At 40.3% G+C, this 21907-nt stretch overlaps 1 protein-coding gene across 3 annotated transcripts in view; it reads left to right on the top strand.

The window, feature by feature from the left end:
• Positions 1-21670, top strand: part of TMLHE (trimethyllysine hydroxylase, epsilon) — a 64337-nt gene extending 42667 nt beyond the window's left edge. For 2 of the 3 annotated variants that reach the window (XM_040974672.1, XM_040974673.1), the window contains exons 6-8: positions 5926-6162; positions 18676-18814; positions 19438-21670. In XM_040974672.1, the coding sequence (XP_040830606.1) occupies positions 5926-6162; positions 18676-18814; positions 19438-19569 (508 nt within the window). In that variant the 3' untranslated portion in view covers positions 19570-21670. Of the gene's footprint in view, positions 1-5925; positions 6163-6945; positions 6948-18471; positions 18631-18675; positions 18815-19437 lie in introns of those variants that run through there. The other variant, XM_040974674.1, reaches the window with a different exon arrangement.
• The last annotated feature ends 237 nt before the right edge of the window (positions 21671-21907 follow it).

Raw genomic sequence — 21907 nt, 5'->3', positions numbered from 1 at the left:
TAGGTCTGGGTGCCACATGGACCTATTTTGACCCATACAATGCCACAGTCGGTATTTTCTTGTGGGACCAGTGCAATCCACTGAACTTAGTGAGTTCTCGTGAGATCAGCACATGCGCAGTTCACTGTTGTCCCCTGCAGTCCTAAAGCTTTTGCCACAGTGTACAAAAGGCGCCTGATGTGCCACTACTAAAATTCTTGATCTGCTGGCTGTCAGGTCTGAGGGCTACCCAGACCTGTCTTGGGTGGAACCTGTAGAATGCCACGTTGATGAGTTCACTGAGTCAGAAATGAGTTCACTCCGAGCTCAGTTTATGCTCAGTCCTTTCCCTTGCCTTTCCCTCCTTACGCAAAATGGCACCCAATTCAGCTCTAGGGGGCTGACTGGGCTGTGAAATCCACCTGTTCTCGCACTGCCCATCTGGGATCTGTTGCTCTGTCTCTGCTCCTGGTCAAATCAAACGGACCAGCATAATGGACAGTTCTTTGTCTGGGTTCACCTCTGGAGCTCCTAGTGAAAGTCCCTTCCCACCTGGTTGCTGGTGGAGTTTTGGCTGCTGGTGGAGTTCAGATCTCTATTAACTGAATGCTGCTGGGGTATCAGTCACTGCAACACCACACTGTCGTGTCCGCTGCTTTCCTGTGTCTGTCAGTCTCCAGGTACCCCTCTGCTGTTGTTCTGTCCTCTCCTATTTCCTGGAATATGTCCTCTCTGCTTCATCCTGATTAAATGTTTCTCCATCCATTTAAATGTGTCCTTACCCTATTTTGCCATCTTGAATCTCCTTCATTCAATATTTTTATATTTCCATCTCCCATTCATTCCTCAAACCCATATGCAGTTAATTTTTCTATTCTTCTCCCCTTCACATTAAAATTATTGTTGCTGAAATCCACAGCAACTAATTTATTATCTTATCCACTGTACATCATCTTATTTTGCCCCTGGAGCATAGCAATTATCACTACCTTTTGTTTAAATGTCCTTTTTCTCCCCAGTTTGTTTCTTTCTATTTCTCTGATCATTTTTTTCCCTCAGCCTTTTAAGCTGGATTGTTTTTCATGTTCATTTCCTAAGTACATTGTCCTGCAAGGTTTTTTTCTTGTACTTCTTGTAGTACTTGAAATGATCTCTCCTCATGACTTCTTCCATGTTCTTGGCTTTAACTATCAGCTTAAGTCTACAAAATCTACCTGTTCTTTGAGTTTAACATCTTCGACTGGATACTATTAAATTCTGACTTACAAATATCATGGTTCAACATGACCAGAACTGATATTTCTCATTTTAATTTTATTTATATAACATTTTCCTTGATTTTATTGCTTTAATGTTTCCTTATGTTTATTCCTTATGTTGTGGTTGCATCTCTTATTTTTGCTTAATTGACTATATTACTGCTTTATTTCCCTTCATTGTTTTTCAAATTCTATTTGTTCTCCAATACATTGGTAGTTAGGGTTAGCTAACCCTAACCTTCTCTTTCCCTCATATCCAAAAATATATAAAGGAACTTGAAAAAGTTTTACAAACTGGAATTATGAAGCACATTTATTTTGGTGCAACATTGAAATCCATGCGTATTTTTCTTTAGAAATATTTTCTATAAGGTTTTTAAGTACTCTGGTATGATTCAACTTTTTAACATTCGCCTAAATTGAGCATATTCCTCAACCCATCAGCATCCTCATTATTCATCTTTAAAGATTTACCAAGTGAGAAAACCTGTATCATTCTAGATTCTTGACTGTCCTTCATTCTCCACACCTAATCAGTTATCAGCTCCTGCCAGTTCTACTGCTGTTGTGTCTCTAAGGTATGCCCTCTTCCCTATAACACCCCCTCTAAGCTTAACACCTCAATACATTTCTCTAATGTTTAAATTCTCCAAGTTGTTTCCAAAGTTTTTTTTTGTCATCTTGCTTTCCAAAAGTCTATTTTCCACACTACCACCATAATCAAATCTTTAGAATGCTAATATGACCGGAGAGCTTCACAGTTTATAACTGTTCTATTGTTCTCTGTGCTATACCAAGAGGAACTTCTTACTTTCGTTCTTGAATAAACTTTCCAACTTTTTAGCACCATTTTTGGCCATGCTGCTTCTCTGCCAGGAATGCCCTCTTCTAAGCATCTCAATTCAATTCTAGTTCATTCTTTAAGATTAAGCCAAGCCACTCACATCCTCTTTATTGTTTTTTTTGTTTGTTTCTTTGTTTGCTAACTGTGTTTTAGTTTAATTATTATTACTTTTACACTGTGGTTCCATAGGCTATGGGGTTTCCCCACTTCACTCCCCAAATCCTTTCCTTTCCACTGATTTTGCCCATAGTATTGCAGTAGTATAGTCCTTCATAAACAGTCACATATCCATCATTCTGCCCTTTAAGCATCCTTACATTGTTGTTATGGACAATGGCAGAGTCCAGCGTCCTATTGTCAAAACAAATTAACAGTTTCTTGTGAGTTCATCTTTGGTTTGGAAGTAAAAATGCATATTGCATCTCATCTTCACAACTGGTTATGATAGTTTCAATTGCACACTTACTATACTTCCCCTTAAATGAAAAACCATAGAACAAAATCAACAGGAAGAGCAACAAAAAAATTAAAACAACATGAAGTTAAATAGCATGCTATCAAATGACCAATATGTTGCTGAATAAATGAAGAAAGTTTTAAAAACCCTCCTTAAGAAATCGACGCTACTGTATAACCTATGTGTCACTGAAGAAATTAATAGGAAAAAAGCTCCTTTTTTTTAGAGAAATGAAACTACAAACAAAATTTATCAGATTCCATGAGATATAGCAAAAACAGTACTAAGAAAGACTTTTCTAATGTCTCCCCTCAGTTGTCCCTGTGTTTTGTAGTAAAATAGTCTATCAAATGTAGCCTTGACTCCAACTTTCTGCTCTGTACTTGCACCATGACATTGTTTGCATAGGCAAGGGTAGAAAGTTTAATATTCCGTTGCATAGTTATGTTTAGAAGGTTCATTGGGGGTCTACTTTTATTCAGTTGTAGAGATGATTTCTATCGATTTTCTTTGGTTGCTGGTATTCTGGGAGTCATTACATCCTTTGTTTGTAAGATTACAAGTGTATGTTTACCATAGCTTTTGTTTCTCTTTCTCAAGGGAGGTCATCTCATGTTAGAATGAACATGTGCCATTTGTCTTTTTAGGATTGGCTCATTTCACTGAGCATAATGTTCTCCAATTGGGACCGTTTGGAGGGAAGTATTTCATTCTTTTTAATAGCTAAATAGTAATCCAGAGAGTAAATGTACCACAATTTCTTTATCCAGTCCTCCTTCGATGGGCATCCAGGTTGTTTCCATGTTTTGCAATTGTTGATTGTGTTGGAATGCATATAGGGGTACCGGTTGCTTTCTCATGTGTATTTATCAGGTCTTGTGCATATATTTCCAGGGGTGGGATTGTTGGGTCATATAGTATGTGAATTTTCAGTTGCCTGAATATTCTCCATACTGACTTCCAAAGTGGCTGCACCAGTCTACAGTCCCACCAGCAGTGGGGTAGGGAACCTTTTCACCCACATCCTCGCCAACAGGTGTTGTTGGTAATTTTCTGTATGTGGGCCATTCTCACTGGGGTTAAATGGAACTTCAATATGGTTTTTATTTGAACTTCCCTTATTACTAGGGAGCTTGAGCATTTTTTCATATGTCTGTTAGCCATTTGGATTTTTTTTCTTTGAAAAGTGCCTCCCGCTTGGGTCTGGCATGGTAGCCTAGCAACTAAAGTCCTCACCTTGCACGCCGGGATCCCATATGGGTGCCGGTTCTAATTCTGGTGGCCTCACTTCCCATCCAGCTCCCTGCCTGTGGCCTGGGAAAGCAGTGGAGGATGGCCCAAAGCCTTGGGACCCTGCACGCATTTGGGAGACCCGGAAGGAGCTACCGGCTCCTGGCTTTGGAAAGGCTCAGCTCCAGTCATTGCCACCACTTGGGAAGTGAATCATCAGATGGAAGATCTTCCTCTCTGTACATATGCCTTTCCAATTAAAAAGAAAAGAAAAGAAAAGAAAAGAAAAGAAAAGAAAAGAAAAGAAAAGAAAAGAAAAGAAAAGAAAAGAAAAGAAAAGAAAAGAAAAGAAAAGAAAAGAAAAATGTCTGCTCATTTCCTTCACCCATTTCTTAACTGGTTGCTTTGTTGTTGTTGTGTTTCTGGAGTTCTTTGTATATGCTGGATATTAACCCCCATCTGTCGTGTTGTGTGCAGATTTTCTCACACTCTGTTGGTTACTTCTTTACTTCGTTGATTGTTTCCTTTGATGTAGTCCCATTGGTTTATTGAATGCCTGTGATTTTGATGATTTTGTAGGAAGCCATTTTCCCTCTGCTTTTATCTTGTAGAGTATTTCCTACATTTTCTTCTAGTAGCTTTGTGGTTTCTGGGTGTAGGCTTAGATCATTTACCCAATTAGATTTGATCTTTGTATATGGTGAAAAGTGAGGGTATTATTTCTTACTTCTGCAGGCTGTTATCCAGTTGCCCCAACAGCATTTGTTGAAGAGACCATCTCTTTTTCCATGGGTTTTTTCTGTTTTCTTGTCGAAGATTAGGTGACTGTACATGTGCGGGCTCTCTTCTGGTGTTTCTAGTCTGCTCCATTGATCTTACTCTGCTTCTGTACCAGTTCCAGGGTATTTTGGTCACTACTGCCTTATAATATGTTCTAAGGTCTGGAATTATGATCCCTCCAGTCCAGCTAGATTCGTATTCTTCAGTATGGTTTTGGCTATTCATGGTCTCTTTTGTTTGCAGATGAATTTCTGTATCATTTTTTCCCATCTCTGTGAAGAATGTTCTTGGGATTCCACACTCTTACAACACATTTCTTTATACAACACTACACCAGGGGAGTTCATTCTTTTATGCTTCCACTATTTCTTGAAAACAAGCTTATTACAGTACATGTTATATTTTATTAGTACTTATTTGTTTTGTCTCTTCTTATTAGACTATGAGCTTCTTAAAAACATAGGTTAGTGGCGGGCATTTTGCCTAGCTATGATGATGCTATTTGAGACACATACATTCCATACTAGATGATGTGGATTTGAGCTCCAGTTCTGGCTCCTGGTTCCAGTCTCCTGCTAATGTAGACATTGGGAGGCATCAGTAATGGCTCAAGTTATTAAGACCCGAAGTAAGCTCCTAGCTCCTGGCATTGACCTCTAGCTGCTGTGAACATTTGAAAGTAAACTAGCTGATGAGAGCTCTGTGTATGGTTGTGTGTGTGTGTGTGTGTGTGTGTGTGTGTGTGTGTGTGTGAAACAATCAAAAAATAAACAACCATGAAGCAATTAGCTGACACAATAGTATATCAGGCTGATCCTCTCAGCATCCTACATGGTCTCTGGCTTAATTCTTACTGCTTCACTTTCACTCCAGCTCCTTTTTGATGGCTTGGAAAAGCAGTGGAGGATGACTCAAGTCCTTAAGACTCTACACCCACATGGAAGTCCAGGAAGAAACTCCTGGCTTTGAGCTTTGGATCAGCCCAGCTCTGGCTGTTGCGGCTATTTGGAGAGTGAACCGGTGGATGCAAGATATCTCTCTCTCTCCCTTATCTCTCTGTAACTCTGACTTTTAAGTAAAATACATTTAAAAATAAACAATTGAAAACACACCTAATTTATGTATTCGCAGACCAACGAACATGTAGGCTTCAATACATGTCAAGTACCTTTAGAAGAAATCACCATTGTTATTCCAAATGACAAACAGCACACAACTGAGTATAAGGGGAAATCATTAGAAAATGAGATTGATTTCTTTATGAAAAGAAAGTGACACAAGTCGATTCATAAAAAATCATATATAATTTTCTGGAATTTTGATATGTTCTCTGTTCACTGAACAGAATTTTCTTTCCTTTTTTTGTCACTCTTTAGCATTCAAGTGTTTCACTGTCTTAAACATGAAGGAACCGGTGGCAAGACGTTGCTGGTAGATGGATTTTATGCAGCAGAACAGGTACTTCAAAAGGCACCTGAGGAATTTGAACTCCTCAGCAAAGTACCATTGAAGCATGAGTATATTGAAAATGTTGGAGAAAGTCACAACCACATGATTGGAGTTGGGCCAGTGTTAAATATCTACCCATGGAATAAAGAGCTCTATTTGATCAGGTGAGTACCAAATAAGTATGTGCCAGTGTAAAGTATGTATCATAATGTTCTACTGTAATGCAAATCCCTAATACTCTTATAGTCTGTTACAATAAACTCTTGCTATCCTATGAATTCTTATTATACAACATTTTGTATTCTTATAATTCTGATGGAATAATAAATAGGCCAACAACCAAGGAACACTTCATGTTGGGAGGAAAGATTTGGAACTAGTGTGTTTAAAGTCAAAACACTGTTAAAATGTAAAATTGTTATTATCTTCAGTGACCAAACACCTTGGATATGCAAAGGCATGATGACACAAATGTCTATGTATCTAAGACAAATTATATGATTCTCCTGGCCAGCATATCCAACTGTTGGCTGGATATCATCACTTAGACATTTTGTGGAATCATGAATTTCTCATTCGTGTTATCTGTTATCTTCCTCACTACTTTAATCTGTCTCTCTGTGTTTTCTTGCATCTCGTTATGATTCCTTGGGATCACTATTTTGAGCTCTTCTCCAGGTATTTCATAGATTTCTTTCAAATCAGGATCTGTTTCTGGAGGACTATTGTGGGTTTTCGTTGTTTGTTTGTTTGTTTGTTTTTTGGAGCCACCATGCTTCCTTTGCTCTTCATGTTTAACGTGTCCCTATGTTGACTTATGTATATTTGGCACAACAGTTTCATTTCTTTAATGGAGTTAGCTTCATCAGAAAATACTTTTCGGAATAGATGGAATGTCGGTGTTGCTTGGGTCGCTGATTTGGCTTGGTTTGCAAGTGAGCTCAGAGATGTAACTTCTAATTGATTTCTTCAGCGACAATCATTGTCAGTATTGTCTACAGTTGATTAGTCAGCATAAGTTTGTGCAAGTAATAGTATGACTTTGAAGTGGACATGGACTTCCAGAGGTGCCTGTCTTCAGTCCCCAGAGAGTTGTGTGTCTATCACACTTGGGCTTTTGATGACTATAGCCATGCTTTCTGGTATTGTAGGACACTGAGGGAGTTCTCATTTCACTTGAGGCAAGTGTGAGTGATACTAAGAGTCGTGCACCAACAGACATGGCCCTCAGACTGTACTATGTAGACATGACCTCCCCCGCCTCCCCAGATCCTACTATGTACACATGGCTAAGGCTGTGACTTACAGCGCCAAGAGCCAGTATCCCTGCAGAGGGAGCTATCAAAGGTCCCAGGCCCCAGGCCCACAGAATGAATACAGGTTATACTGGTTATTCACCAGTAGGTGTGGGTCTGGAGCACTGAAATTCAGGTAAGGTTATTCCCTAAGTTCTACATGGTGAGTTCGATTATTCCCTCCCTGGCAAGATGGTGTCCCTTGGCAAGGGATCTGGAAAAGGAGTAGTGGGCATTGACAGCAGATGGCATGCTTTGTTCTGCCTTTCTACTGTCCTCCAGAGTTCCCATGCAGTTTGCAGACTTCATCATGTGCTGAAGTTGTCCCGTCAGTTTCCTCGTCTATAGTATTTTATATTTAGAACCCTTTTCATGGCAAGTTAGCCTCTATGAATGATCCTCTTAACGTGCTGTTGAATTCAGCTTGCTAATATTTTGTTGAGGCTTTTCGAATTGTGTTCATCAGGCATAATGATTTCTGTCTCTTTTCTTGCAATGTCCTTGTCAGGGTCAAATGGGTTTGAAAGTGTTCTCCAAAAGAGCTAAGAGTAAGGTGGGGTGTAGGCTCTTCTTTAAATGTTTGGTAGAACTTGGCAGTAAAACCATCATTCCTTGGACATTTGGTGGGAGAATTTTTATTGCTGAACCAATCTCTTTGCTTACTATTGGTGCATTCAGGTTTTTTCATTTTGTTTTGTTTTTATGTTTTGCTATCTTTTCAAGAGATAGTCTTCATAAATTGTATGTGCCTAGGAAATTGTCCATATCTTCTGATTACCCACTTTGTTGCTGTATCTGTTCTTGGTACTCAAGATCCTTTGTATTTCTGTGATATCAGTTGTACTATCTCCTCTATCATTTTGGTTGTGTCTGGATCTTCTCTTTTTCTTTTACCTTGTTTAGGTAAATATTTGTCCATTTTCTTTTTTCCTTTAAGATTTATTTTCATTGCAAAGTCAGATATACAGAAAAGAAGAGAGGCAGAGAGTAATATCCTCTGTCCGATGATTCACTCCCCAAGTGAGTGCAACGGCTGGAGCTGAGCCTTTCCACAGCCAGGAGCCAGGAGCTCCTTCGGGTCTCCCATGCAGGTGCAGGGTCCCAAGGCTTTGGGCCGTCCTCCACTGCTTTGCCAGGCCACAAGCAGGGAGTGGATGGGAAGCGGGGCCCATATGTGATCCCGGGTGTGCAAGGCGAGGACTTTAGCTGCTAGACTACTGCACCAGGCCCAAACCAGTTTAGTTTCAATGATTTGTGTTTTTTTTTTTTTTCTGTTGTTTTTCTAGCATCCACTTCACTTATTTCTGCTGTGATTATTTTCTTCCTTCTCCTAACTTGGACTTAATTTGCTCTTCATTTTCTAGTTCCTTAAGGTGCAGAGTTCATTCATTTATTACAGTTTTGCTTTGCTTTTTGTTGCACATATGCATGAATTAGACAGTGTTCCCTCTTAGCATTGCTTACTCCTGCTTCACATATGTATTTGATGTTACTGCATACTCATTTTATTTGCCTCGGACTGACTTTTTTTTTTAAATCCCTGTTAATATTTTTATTGATACACTGTTGGTTCAGGAGTATGTTGTTACATTTTCACGGTATTTCTGTTTGACTTTTCCCAAACTGTTCTTGTTACTGACTTCTAGTTTCATGCAATTTGGTTGGAAAAGATATGTGGTATGAGTTCAGTCTTCTTCCATCTGTTAAGACTTGCTAGAGTATGAACTGTGCTAAAGAATGCTGCATGTGTAGTTCAGATGTGGATGTTGTCTTCTTGTGTTGGCCCTCTATCTTCAGATAATGGCTTGTTTTTCTTTTTATACTTTCTGACTTGAATTCTATTTTATCTTTCCTAACTGTGGCTGTGACTCCTGCTTTCTTCTGGATTCCACTTGCATCAAGTATCTTTTCTGATCCACTCACTCGTAGTATGTGTGTGCTTTGATGAGTGAAACTAGCCAGAAACATATAGGTAGGTGTTTCCACCAGAAAATCTAAGCCATTTACCTTCAGGGTGATCACTGACACTTGGGGACTTGGTATTGCCCTATTGTTACCTGTCTTCTGATGATTTCCCAGAGCCTTTGTTCCATTCTTCCTCCCTTTCAATCTTGCTTTATTAGTGTTAGCATTCCCTACTGAAATGCTTTCATTACTTTTTATCCTTTGTGTGTCTACCACATTTTTTTGTTTTGTTTTGTTTTGTAGTTGCCATAGGGCATAGGAAACACAACTTATACTTTCAACAGGCTATTTTAAGCTGCTATCAACTTAACTTTGATAGCATAAAAATCTGTAAACTGTTATTCTCCCTACATTTAAAATTCTTGTTGGTTCAATTAATGTCTTTTACTGGTGAGTTTTATGCTTTATATGATTTCATGTAAATATGAACAACTCCCTTTAGCAATGAATTTGCAAGATAAATTTGGTGGTATATGTTTTCATTGCTCTCCATTTTGCAAGATCAGCTTGCTGGGTGCAATATTTTTGGTTGACAGATTTTGTTTTGTTTTTTTTAACCACCACCTCAAATGCCCCCCTCACACACACACTTTGACTGTTTCATTTCATTTTCACCTGACACCAAAGGTCTCTGATGAGAAAACTACAGCTAGTCATATGAGAGTTCCCTTGTATGTTGTTTATTTTCTCTAGTAGCATTCAGCACAGCACTCTCTTGATTTTTGACATCCAACAGTTTCATTAGCATGTTGTCTTTACAGTAGTTTTGTTTGTATTGATTCTTATGGAGACTTGACCTTCTTGTACTTGTCCAGTTTTACCTTTACCCACATTTGAAAATTTTCTGCTGTTGCTTTTTTTTTTTAAGAACCTTTCTACCCATTTCTCCCCACCTCCTCATCCCTTCCCTTTCTTGCACTCCTATGATATTTCCCCCTTTACTGCTAGTCTTTAAATACTGGGAACTTTCTTCATCCTTTTTGGTTTCTTCTTTTTCTCCTCTCACTATACATTTTCAAAGAACCTGCTTTGAGTTCCAAGCTTCTTCTGGGTGAACAATGCTGCTGGCGTTCTCTACTGCCTATTTCATTCCACTTCATTGCATTTGTTTTACATAGTTTATACTTTCAATCTGTCTGCTCAGTTTCTCAATTTGCTAGTTATTTTCTTTCTTGATCTCATTGAGTTGTCTCCCTGTATCTTCTTGAAATACAGAGCTTCCTTAAAATGCTTGCTTTGAACTACTTCTCAGGCAGCTCATATAGCTCCATTACTATGAGGTCACCTACTCAGAGCGTCTTGTGTTCTTGTGGTGGCATTATGTCTCCTCAGTCTTTCATGTTTCCTGTTGCCTTAAGTGTCGATGTCTGCAAGTTTGAGAGACTAGAGACTTATTCGAGTCTTCTCAGACTGTCTTTGTGTGTGAAATCACCTCACCAGTCAGCCTACCTAGAGATTCTACGAAGGCCATCTGGCATGGTCCCAGGGCAAGCTTGCTCTTGAGGTCCTGGGGCAGGCTGGCCTGGCATCAGGGTGAGAAAGTGAGTAAAGCCTGATAACTGTGTCTGCAGCGCTGGTCCTGAAGCTAAAATCCACTGGGGTATGCCTTTTGATAGAGCCTGTGAATGGACCTGGGGGCTACCTCCATAAGGTAGGCCTGAAGCCCAAATCTATAGGGGCCAGCTTGGTGGCTGAACCTCTCAGGTACAGATACCACAGAGCACATTAAATGAAGAATGCTTAAGATAAAGAGTTATGAGTGGTAATAAAATAGTAACTTTAAGATTTGAGGAAAATCAGTGTAGCATCCTAGGGCTGAGGCAGAATGTCTAAAGGAGGATAAACCTGAAAGTGGTTCACACCTTAGACAAAGAATAGTCCGAGCCACCTGATAACAGAGAAATTCATTGGTTTTGCCCAGAGTGGACCTGTTGTGGAGTTGCTGAGCAAACAACGGGCTACCCTCTGGAGTGGAGACAGAGGAACAGGCAATCAGCAACTGGTGACACGAATGTGTAGTAGTAGAAGTCTAGGTACCCGTAAGAGCAGGTGGCCTTCAGAGCTCATGGGTTGCATAGGGTATAGGTCAGAGGTGGGGCAGGAGGCTGTGTGCAGGTTATGAAGGTTATGTGTACACAAGCTACAAAGGATCCTGGTTTACTGAGTCAAGAGGGCTGTGGAAAGGTTATCACCAGGCTGCTGCTGCAAGGCCATACAGAAACCAGGTCCCAGCCTAGAGACTGGGGCTGACTCTACAAGATGTCTTCACACCCACACCACAGAGCCCCTTGCCGCAGTCAGAAGTGGTAGAAATAGCTCTTCTTCTTTCAGTGCCCCTCTAGTGCCCCCTTCTGAGAAAGATTAACGCTGAGCTTGCCAAAAGGGAGAAGCGCATCAGCAGATTGTTTAATGTTTTACTCACCTCTTTTGGTTGTTTGAAAGGCAGAGAGACATGAAGAGCCTCTATCTGCTGATTCACTTCCTCAAATGCTTGCAAGGGCTGTAGCTGGGCCAAGGCTCAAGTTGGGAGCCAGGAATGCAGTCTAAGTCTCCCACATCGGTGACAGGAACTCAATCACCTGAGCCATCACCTGCTGCCTCCCAGGGTGTGCATTAATAGAAAGCTGAGATCGGGAGCCAGAATTGCATGTCAAGTCTTAGACGGAATACAGACATCTTAACCATTAGGTCAATTGTGTACCCTAAAGTAATTGGGGGTTTTTGTTTATTTTGTTTCTGGCTTTTACTTCATAATTTTTAAGAATTTTTATTGGTCGCCTGTGAGAATACAGGGTGGATCCCACAGGATTTTGGTCAATTGGCACTTGAAGCAGAACCAAGTGTTCAATCTTTTATATTTTGATACAGACTTGCTTATAGTCAGAGTTACAGAAAGAGAGAGACACACAGACAGAGACAGCGGGACAGGCATATCTTCTACCTGCTGGTCCACTCCCTAAAGAACCACCATGGCCAGGGCTGGGCCTCGCCTAAAACTGGAAACAGGATCTTTGCATATCCCATGTCAGTGTCAGGGGACCAAACACTTGGGCCATCTTTAACTACTTTCTCCTGCAGGGAGCTGGATCTGAAGCAGAACAGTTGGAACTCAAACCGAAGTATGTAAGGGATGCTGGCATTACAGGCAGTGGCTCAACATGATACACCACAACGCTGGCTCCTTGATATTTTTTATTAAAATATGGGCCCTGTGCTATGGTTCAATTGGCTAAAAATCTTCACTTTGCACATATCAGGATCCCATATGGGCGCCAGTTCTAATCCCGGCAGCTCCACTTCCCATCCAGCTCCCTGCTTGTGGACTGGGAAAGTAGTGGAGGATGGCCCAAATCCTTTGAACCCTGCTCCCATGTGGGACACCAGGAAGAGGCTCCTGGCTCCTGGGTTAGAATAGGCTCAGCTCCAGCCATTGCGGCCACTTGGGGAGTGAACCAGTGGAAGGAACACCTTTCTCTCTCCCTCTCCTCTCTGTAAATCTGCTTTTCCAATATAAATAAATAAATAAATAAAACAAAATCAACTTCCGGGAGAAAAAAGAAATTAACAACACCAAGAAGTTAAACAACATGCTATTAAATGTCTAACATGTAGCTGAAGAAGTGAAAATCAAGAACCTTCTTGAAGAAAATGATGCCACTGTATGATCTACGGTCATTGAATGATTTAATCGGAAGAAAGTGTTTTGAAGAGATGAAACCAACAGAAAACAACAAAACCCATGTGATACAGTTTCCGCTGATCTTTGTTGGAGTGTGTCTCCTCCCAACAATAAACAGATGGGTTTTGTTTTTTAATCCAGTCTACTAATCTATGATGTTTGATTGAGCTTAAGCATTTACATTCAGGGTTAATATGTATGGGTGGTACTTTGGTCCTGTCATTTTAGGAATGGGTTGTTCATTGATTTAGTCTTCTGTTGTCATTTTCCTGGGATGTTCTTCCCATTTGCCTTTGGTTTTGTTGAGTGCTATTCCTCTTCTCTGTCAAGAGAACATCTTGAAGTATCATTTGTAGAGCAGGTTTGGAAGAGGCAAATTCTTTTAGCTTTTCTTTACTCTGGAAGAATTTTATTTCATTTTCAAAGACGAAAGAAAGCTTTGCAGGGTATGTTATCCTAGGCCGACAATTTTTTCTCCCGGAAGTTGATTTTGTTTTGTGGCTCTTCATTTAAGGGAATGTACAGTAGCTGTGTAATGGAGACTGTCATATCTAGTAACATGTCATTTAACTTCATGGCATTGTAAATTTCTATTTTTCTTTCCATTGTTGATTTTGTATCATGACTTTTCATTTAAGGGAATGTACAGTAGTTATGTAATGGAGACTAACAACCAGATGTGAGGATGCAGTGTGATATGCATCTCTGTTTCCAGACAAAGATGGACTTACAGGGAAACTGTTTATATTATATTTTGACAATAGGATTCTGGACTCTCTGCCATTGTCCATGCCCGCAATGATGAACTATATGTTAGTAATGATATAAAGGAACTGGGGGGGGGGGAATTGGGAGGGGGATAAGGGAATATGGAACTGTATCATAAAATGATACCAATAATAAAATGTGAAAAATTAAAAAAAAATAAATAAGTCTTTAAACATAAAGTTACTTTTATTAAAAAATATTGCACACTTTGTATATAGGTAGGCTTTTTCAATAAATGGGATGTTGTAATGGTAAAGCACAATGACTTCACAAAAACACTTGAAAACCTATTGCACATGTTAGCAAAAATTAAAAAGGGAGGGGTGTGAACGTGGAAATAGTTATATGTATCTCCCTGTTCTTTAACTTTATTATTCAAAGTTTAGTCTAACCTTATTCTCCAAGTTTGAGTATAACTAATGCACTGTGAAGATGTTCCTGGTTTCTAGGGCTTGCACTTTTGGCTTGAGATGTATTTTATCTAACATTATTGATCTCTTGTGGGTTTTTTCTTTTTTAAAGATTTACTTATTTTAATTTGAAAGGTATACTTACAGAGAGAAGGAAATATAGAGAGAAAGATCTTCCATCTGCTGGTTCACTCCCCAAGTGACCACAATAGCCAGGGCTGTGCCGATCTGAAGCCAAGAGCTAGGAACTTCTGGGTCTCCCACATGGGTGCCAGGGTCCCAGGCTTTGGGCCATCCTTGACTGCTTCCCCAGTCCACAAGCAGGGAGCTGGAAAGGAAGTGAAGCATCTGGGGTACAAACTGGCACCAATAGGGGATCCCAGCATGTGGAAGGTGAGGATTTAGCCACCGAGCCACCGCACCAGACCCAGTCTCCTGTGTGTTAGGCACAGCACCAGTGTATCATGTATAGTGTAATGTTCCTAACAACTCGGTAAAATGGTTACTTATTACTCTGAGATTTCAGCTGAAGGAACTGAGACTCCGATAGATCAAAGAGCTCCTCCAAGGTCATACATGTGAACTGTATTTATAATGATGTTCTATCTGGCTATACAGACAGTGCCTATCATCTTTTGCTTACATCACATTAGGCAAATCCATCAGCTGTGCCTTCCATTCAGTCACTGAGCTCTTTAATTGGAAAATCTTTAGTTGGGATTGGTCAGCTGAAGAGTGGGATAGCTTGATTATACCTCCCTAGATTTTCTTGGCAGATAAATGCCTGCTTTATTTTCTTTCCCTTACTTCCAGGCCAGTCACGCTTCATGTCAAAGCAGGAAAAAAGAAAAATTACATAATTATTTGACATCATTCTGTGCCAAAGTCCAGAAATAGTCTCAGTCTAATCAAAAGAAACTTGCATATCCATTTAGCTAATCTGCAACAGATTTTGCTTGCTTCCTACTACTGGTCTTAGAAAATAGCATCATCTAAGGGTCTATTTCAAGTCCATTATGGTCTAGGGGTGGAAGGCGGTGCAGTGGTGCAGCAGGCTGATCCTCTGCCCTGCAGTGCTGTCATCCCATATGGGTGTCGGTTTGTGTCTTGGCTGCTCCACTTCTCATCCAGCTCCTTACTTATGTCCTGGGAAAGCACTGTGGGGTGGCCCAATTCCTTGGGATCCTGCACCTGCGTGATAGGCCTAGAAGAAGCTCCTGGCATCAGGTTGGGTCAGCTCTGGCCATTGTGGCCATCTGGGGAGTGAACCAGCAGATGGAAGATCTTCTCTCTATCACTCCTTCTTTGTAAAATCTGCCTTTCAAATGAAAACAAATAACTGTTTTGAACTATATAAGAAATTATGATCTGGAAAATGTTGGCCTTTTGAACAGGTACACACAGGAATCATGAATTTTCTTTTCTTTTTTTTTTTACTTAAACAAAACAAAGTGTTTTATTCATATTCAAATTGTTGTCTAGTTCATACCAAGCTAGAAGATTTTCTTTTCTTTTTTTTTTTTATTGTTAGTAACATTGTATTATGTGAAACAGTTTTATAGGTACTGGGATTCCCCCCACCCCTCCCACAACCCTCCCCCCATGGTGGATTCCTCCACCTTGCTGCATAACCACAGTTCAAGTTCAGTTGAGATTCCTTCGTTGCAAGCATATACCCAGCATAAAGTCCAGCATCCTATTGTCCAGACAAGCCCAGTGGCCACTTGGGGCGACCCTCCCTGATCTGATGGCGGAGCTAGCAGAGTAAAGTCCCGGTCAGTTAAAAGCCCCAACAAAACATCAGCAACAATATACAGTGTCATGGAATTAATTGACATAGTATTGAGTAGACAATATGTTAGAAACTATTCTTTGCTACTCATAAATTCTGTGACAGGTTTGACCTCTCCAAGTTTCAGCTGCCTTACACATAAAAGGATGTTAATAACACCTCCCCTTTTGTGTTGATGAAAGATGTAAATGTAAGAAATATTTGCACAAATGCTTAATCAGCACTGGAAGTTTCTGGAACTGACAATGGATGTGAGGACCCTGGTAAGAGGGCTGGTGCTGTGGCATAGTGAGTTAAGTGACTACCTGCAGTGTCAGCATCCCATATGGGCACCCATTCGAGACCTGGCTGCTCTAGTTCTAATGCAGCTCCTTGCTAATACATCTGGAAAAGCAGTGGAAGATAGCACAAGTCTTTGGACCCCTTCTCCCATGTGGGAAACCCAGGTGAAGTTCCTAGTTCCCGACTTCAGCCTTGCCCAGCCCTGTCTGTTGGGTCATGTGGAGAATAAACTGAGAGGTGGAAGACCTATTTCTGTGTCTCTCCCTCTCCTTCTGTAACTTTGACTTTCAAACAAATAAGTTAACTGAAAAGAAGAGAAAAGAAGAGAAGGGGGTTGGAGAGGTTTGGAAACGAGGAGAGAGGAGAGAGGAAAGGAGGAGAGAGGAGGGAAGGAAAAGGGAAGGGAAGGGAAGGAAAGGGAAGGGAAGAGAAGAGAAGAGAAGAAGATGACCCTGGTGAAGGTTGTACTTTCTCACGCTACTCTCCCTCTAAATATTGCTCTTCCAGTTCTGGGAGGAAGGATGTTATATTCTTCCCTCTGGCTGTCACAGGAACCTTGCAAACTAAGTGAAAGTTATACTATTTTCATTCATTTCATTTTATGTATAAAAAAACTAAGACTAAACATGGCTCTGGTTATGCTACATAGTTACCCATAATAAATACTGCCCATTGTCCAAGAAGGACACCATTGGATGCCCATTTCTCTTCTAAAAGAATATCTTTTGGCAGTATCTGTTGAAGCTGAGCATGTGCATACATTACCACCCAGAAGTTCCATTCTTAAGCTTATACCAAGCAGAAATGAATGCATATGAGAATACTTCAAAAATTTTCATGTGAAATGCATACTATGAGGAAGACCATGTGTGGATTTCAAGGGTTTTTTGCACCAAAGTAAACTTATCTTTTAATTCAAATTTCCCATGAACTGTGTGGGTGGCCTTCATACATTCACCAAAAGACATGTAATGGAATGCTCACTCTCTTTAACAGGTATGAGCTGGAAACCACTTAAGTGTTCATCAGTGGTGAAATGGATGATTAAATTGTGATGTACTCACACACAGCACCAAGAAGGAATTAAGATATGACTAAGTAGTGATGAAGCTCCTAAAATTAATACTAAATGAAGGAAGTCAGATACCAAAGAGTATCTTCTGACTGATGTCTGTGGTGATAGAAGGATGGTAGTTATCCTTGGCTGAGGGAAAGGGTGTAATGGAAAGGGGCACAAGGGAGAGTTCTGGAGTTCTGATAATTCTTATGTGTTAAGCTGGGTGCCAGTAGCATGAATGTGACCACAGCATGGAAATTCATCCAGTTTGTGATGTGTGTAATTTTCTGTTACTCTCCTGCCACTTCAGGAAAGCTAATACATACATACATTAAAAAAAAAAAAGGTGAATTTGCCCGAGGAGAAAAATCCAGAAATCCATTATCTTAGCCCAGACTATCCAGTGGCTTCCCATGGCACCCAGAATAAAATCTAAAGTCCTTAGCATGGCCTGCATGTTCACAGATGATCAGCTCCCTCGACGGTTCCTGCACCTCATTTGTTCTACTGTTACCTTCACTTTCTCAGATCCACCCATAACCTTTTTGCTGTTTTGAAAACACAATGAAACGCCGTTCAACCCCATGACTCTGTAGCTGGTGTTACCTCTGCCAGGAATACTCCTCTCTCAGCTGGTCATATTGCCGGTTTCTTATCGTACAAGTACCAGCCCAACATCACTTCACCAGAAAGCCCTTTGCTCAACACTCCATCTGAAACAGATTTCCTACACATTCATAAACACACAATATGGCCTTTTTCTTTATGGCTGAAGTTATGTTGTTGTTTATGTATTCATTACTTCTCTATCATCTGTCTTCCTCAATAGAATGAAAGCTGCCCAAAGTCTAGGATAATGCCTGTTGCACTCATCACTGTATGTTTATTATCTAACATACTGCCCATCATACAGCAGATGCTAATATAAATGTTAGGATTGAATGAATGGGTGAAGATTCCTGGGTAAACTATCAGCTAGGCTACCGCTGGGATTCATTCCACAAAGGAAGATACACTTTTTGAGCATTTATAAACCCTTCTGTCAAAAAAGAAACCCCCTTTAGTATAACCTCTCTTGCCCGGCTCAGCTCGGTGAGGAGCAAGCTCAGTTCTTTGCCCAGAGTGCTTTGAACAATATGGACTGAGTCCATTGGATGGAACTTTAGACTAAACATCATAGGCTGAGTGGACACCAGCTAGAGCTTAACTTGCATCCCCTAGCCAGTCTCCAAAGAAAAGCAATATAGGATCAACATGCCCTGGGGCTCCCCTCTCTCACCCTGTATTCCTGAGAGGATGTTGACTCACTGTCACTTCAACTTTGGGACAAATAGCAAACATAGAGAAGGCCGTATATAAAATTGTTCAAGAAACAACAGGTGCCTTGATCATGTCTTTGAGATCTTTCTTTCTCCTGATTCTGCATCAGGTACAACAACTATGACCGGGCTGTCATCAATACTGTACCTTATGATGTTGTCCATCGTTGGTATACTGCACACCGCACTCTAACAAAAGAGTTGAGGAGACCTGAGAATGAATTTTGGGTCAAACTGAAGCCTGGCAGGGTAGGTCCTAAACTCAAGAGATGGCAAATAAGCTTGATAAACTGAAGCACTGCAGAAATGATACTTACTTAGCATGTCTCACAACATTGCAAAGGAGACATGGAAAAGAGTTCCGGGTGTTATGATCCTGTTACTCTCTGAATGACCAGGAAACTGACCCTGTACCACCTCTAGGCATCAGTGTCTCTATCTGTATGTGAGGGGTTTTAGCTTGACAATCTCTAAAGGTACTTCCAGCTTCATGACTCCATTTTTAAGAATCTGGATATTTCCTCTGCATGAGGAATATCTTTAGCTTAGCATAAAACACAAGAGGATAGTGTATCCCCTTTGAGAAAGTATAGAATGAGAATTAAAGAGGCAAAAAAGAGAAAAATAAACCAATTACCTGATTTGCTTTGATAAGGAGAACAGTTACTCAAGAAATATGAGCTCCTCAAGTAGAGGGGCTGTTACCCACTACAGCTGTTATAACTTCCATTTGGTCTACCTCATGATGATATGCACATTAGTTTCCAAAGCTCTGTTTAATTGTGAGAAAGAATGAAACCAGAGAATAACTGGAAACTTTTCTTGTAAATGGTCCCTTCTGATGGTGTTTCTCTCTTTTCACCCATTCACAGGTCCTATTTATAGACAACTGGCGTGTCCTACATGGCAGAGAATCCTTCACTGGCTACCGCCAACTCTGTGGCTGTTATTTAACTAGAGATGATGTCCTAAACACTGCTCGCCTCTTGGGGCTTCAGGCTTAACAGCGACAGCATTGTGATTAAGAATACACCTGGCACTCTGGTTACCAGAATCTCACATAAGCAGAATAGTAATTGTGCTAGAAACCTACTTCAGATTGTCTCTGTCTCACCTCACAACACAGAAGCTGCCCCTATCTCTGGGAAGGGAAACCTGTTGAGGGGTGGGGTGCTCAGAATAGCCTGCTGTCAGCTATCTAGTGTGGCAGCTTTCGTCCCTAACATGTAACATGGCCCACTTGTTTGGTTGTTTTTTTAAGTCTTTGCATATAATACTAACCAGTCTGCTTCAGAAACACACTCTTCATATTTGCAGATCAATAGCAGCCATTAGAACTGTTAGAAGGAAATCAATTCTAAAAATGACAGTATGTTCATAAATGAGCAATATGCAAATTTGGTGATCTTGGACACCTTACCACTACCAATAGCTATTGAGGACCTCAAAGAGTGCTCGGGTGTGGGTTATAACTATTGACACTTATTATATTGACAGAAATGTTTAAAACCCAAGAACACAGAAGAATACCTCCCTCAGCTACCAGACAGACAATACATTATCACACACCATGTAACCTCTGGAAAAGTCCTCTGTACATGCACTGACATGGTAAGAGTGAAAAAAGAAGGTGCCATCTTAGTGTTATTCTAAAAATGGCTTGTAACATACAGACCCATTAGGGAGCCCTCCAGGGGCCATATTTTTTGAGAACTGATGATCCAGAAAACATCTTGGACAGGCATGTACACAGGCCTGTGGATGAAAGGGTTTACAAGAAACCCTAGATGTTTCCTCTAGAGTCTCCTAGAGCTGCAGACACTGTAGCAATTGCTTGGTAGCACAAGCTCAATGATGCAAAAACTGAATTCAACTACAGTGTCAACTATAATGTTTTATCTCCTGGAAAGTTATTTCCATCCAAATCATCTCTCAAGGAGTTAGGTGAGCCACAACAGTTGCTATGAACAATCAGTTTGGTAATTACGTGATGGACAATTGCAGAACATTTTCAGAGACTTTGGAGCATCTGTATGCTAAGTCTTCACATAGACCTTTACACACACAACAGAGCTACCCCACCTGTCCCTGTCACCCTGGCCCCTGATGTGCATCAAGACAGAATACAAAAGGTTAATCTGTAAGATTGTTTAAGGACATATGCATTGTAATGTGCCTCCAGAAAACTTGAAATTATCCATACTTACATTTTGGCGATCTGATTATACAATAGGGTGCAACCTATTTCCCTCTATTTCTGTTGATCATTTTTTAATTTTCAGCCCACTCTTAAAATATGCATGTTAATTGGTAAGGTTTGACCGAATCAAATGCAATACCTTGCTTCTCCTATTTTTAAAAATGTATCATTTTATGTGTTGCAGGGGAGAGGGAGACAGGGAAGAGAAAGGAGTTATAGATTTCCACCCCAATTTCTTCCCACGTCAGCTCTCACTAAAAGCGAAGCCATACAATAACCACATAAACACTGTCGAATGGTGAAAAACCCTGAAAGATGCACACACTCAAGAGAAAAAGAAAACCATGGACATAGGTGTCATAAAGCAGAGAAATGTTTGCATTCTGACAGTGCATAGAGCCTAATCTGATGTCACATATGATAGTTGAACCACTCAGTGCTGCTGTAAAATGTGTCCTCAAAGTATTTTTTTGAATTTTATTTGTACTATATAGGAATATTTAGGGGTCTTCCATGAAATTCATTTTCCTCCTAGGTCAGAGGATTGATCAAGAAGTTTGAGTTACACCCTTTAGCAATTAGATCAGAAGTAACAGCTTTTTACTATGAAAAAATTCTGTCTCTACTATTATATCCTCTTACAATATGTCACTGTCAGTCTTCTTCAGTACATTTTGCTTCTTTTTTTTTTTTTTTAGTTTTTCATAAATTGAATGTAACCAAAGCCAGCATATACTGATGGCAAAGGCCCTCGAATGATAAGGAAGGATAAAGGCAGGAGTCCTTCAGTCCTACCCCCCCACCCCTTTCTGGAGAACTCACACCATATTCTGCTTTCCCTGACTTATTAGTGAAATAGTTATTTCAATCTCCTCATAACTTTTTTAATTGATCTGCTTCAAAAATGTACTCCCTTCAGAGGAAGTAAGAGGGAAAGGAATTATTTGAGTGGTGATCATGCATGGTGCATCCAAAACCTTCCATGTGAGATGCCTATTTTTTCCATCTCTTGCAAGTGTCCCCAAGCACATGAGGAAAGCTTGTGGAAAATGTGCATCATCTTTTAATTCCATTTGTTTCCACAGCATTTTGAAATACTCTTGTATAAGTGGAGTCTGTCTACAAAGCTCGCAGTTGAGTCA

Source organism: Ochotona curzoniae, unplaced genomic scaffold (assembly GCF_017591425.1).
Source record: "Ochotona curzoniae isolate NIBS_2020 unplaced genomic scaffold, NIBS_Ocur_1.0 contig_2469, whole genome shotgun sequence".
Taxonomy (NCBI): Eukaryota; Metazoa; Chordata; class Mammalia; order Lagomorpha; family Ochotonidae; genus Ochotona; species Ochotona curzoniae.
The sequence above is the reverse complement of the archived record's forward strand: the minus strand, read 5'-3'. Positions and strand labels throughout refer to the sequence as shown.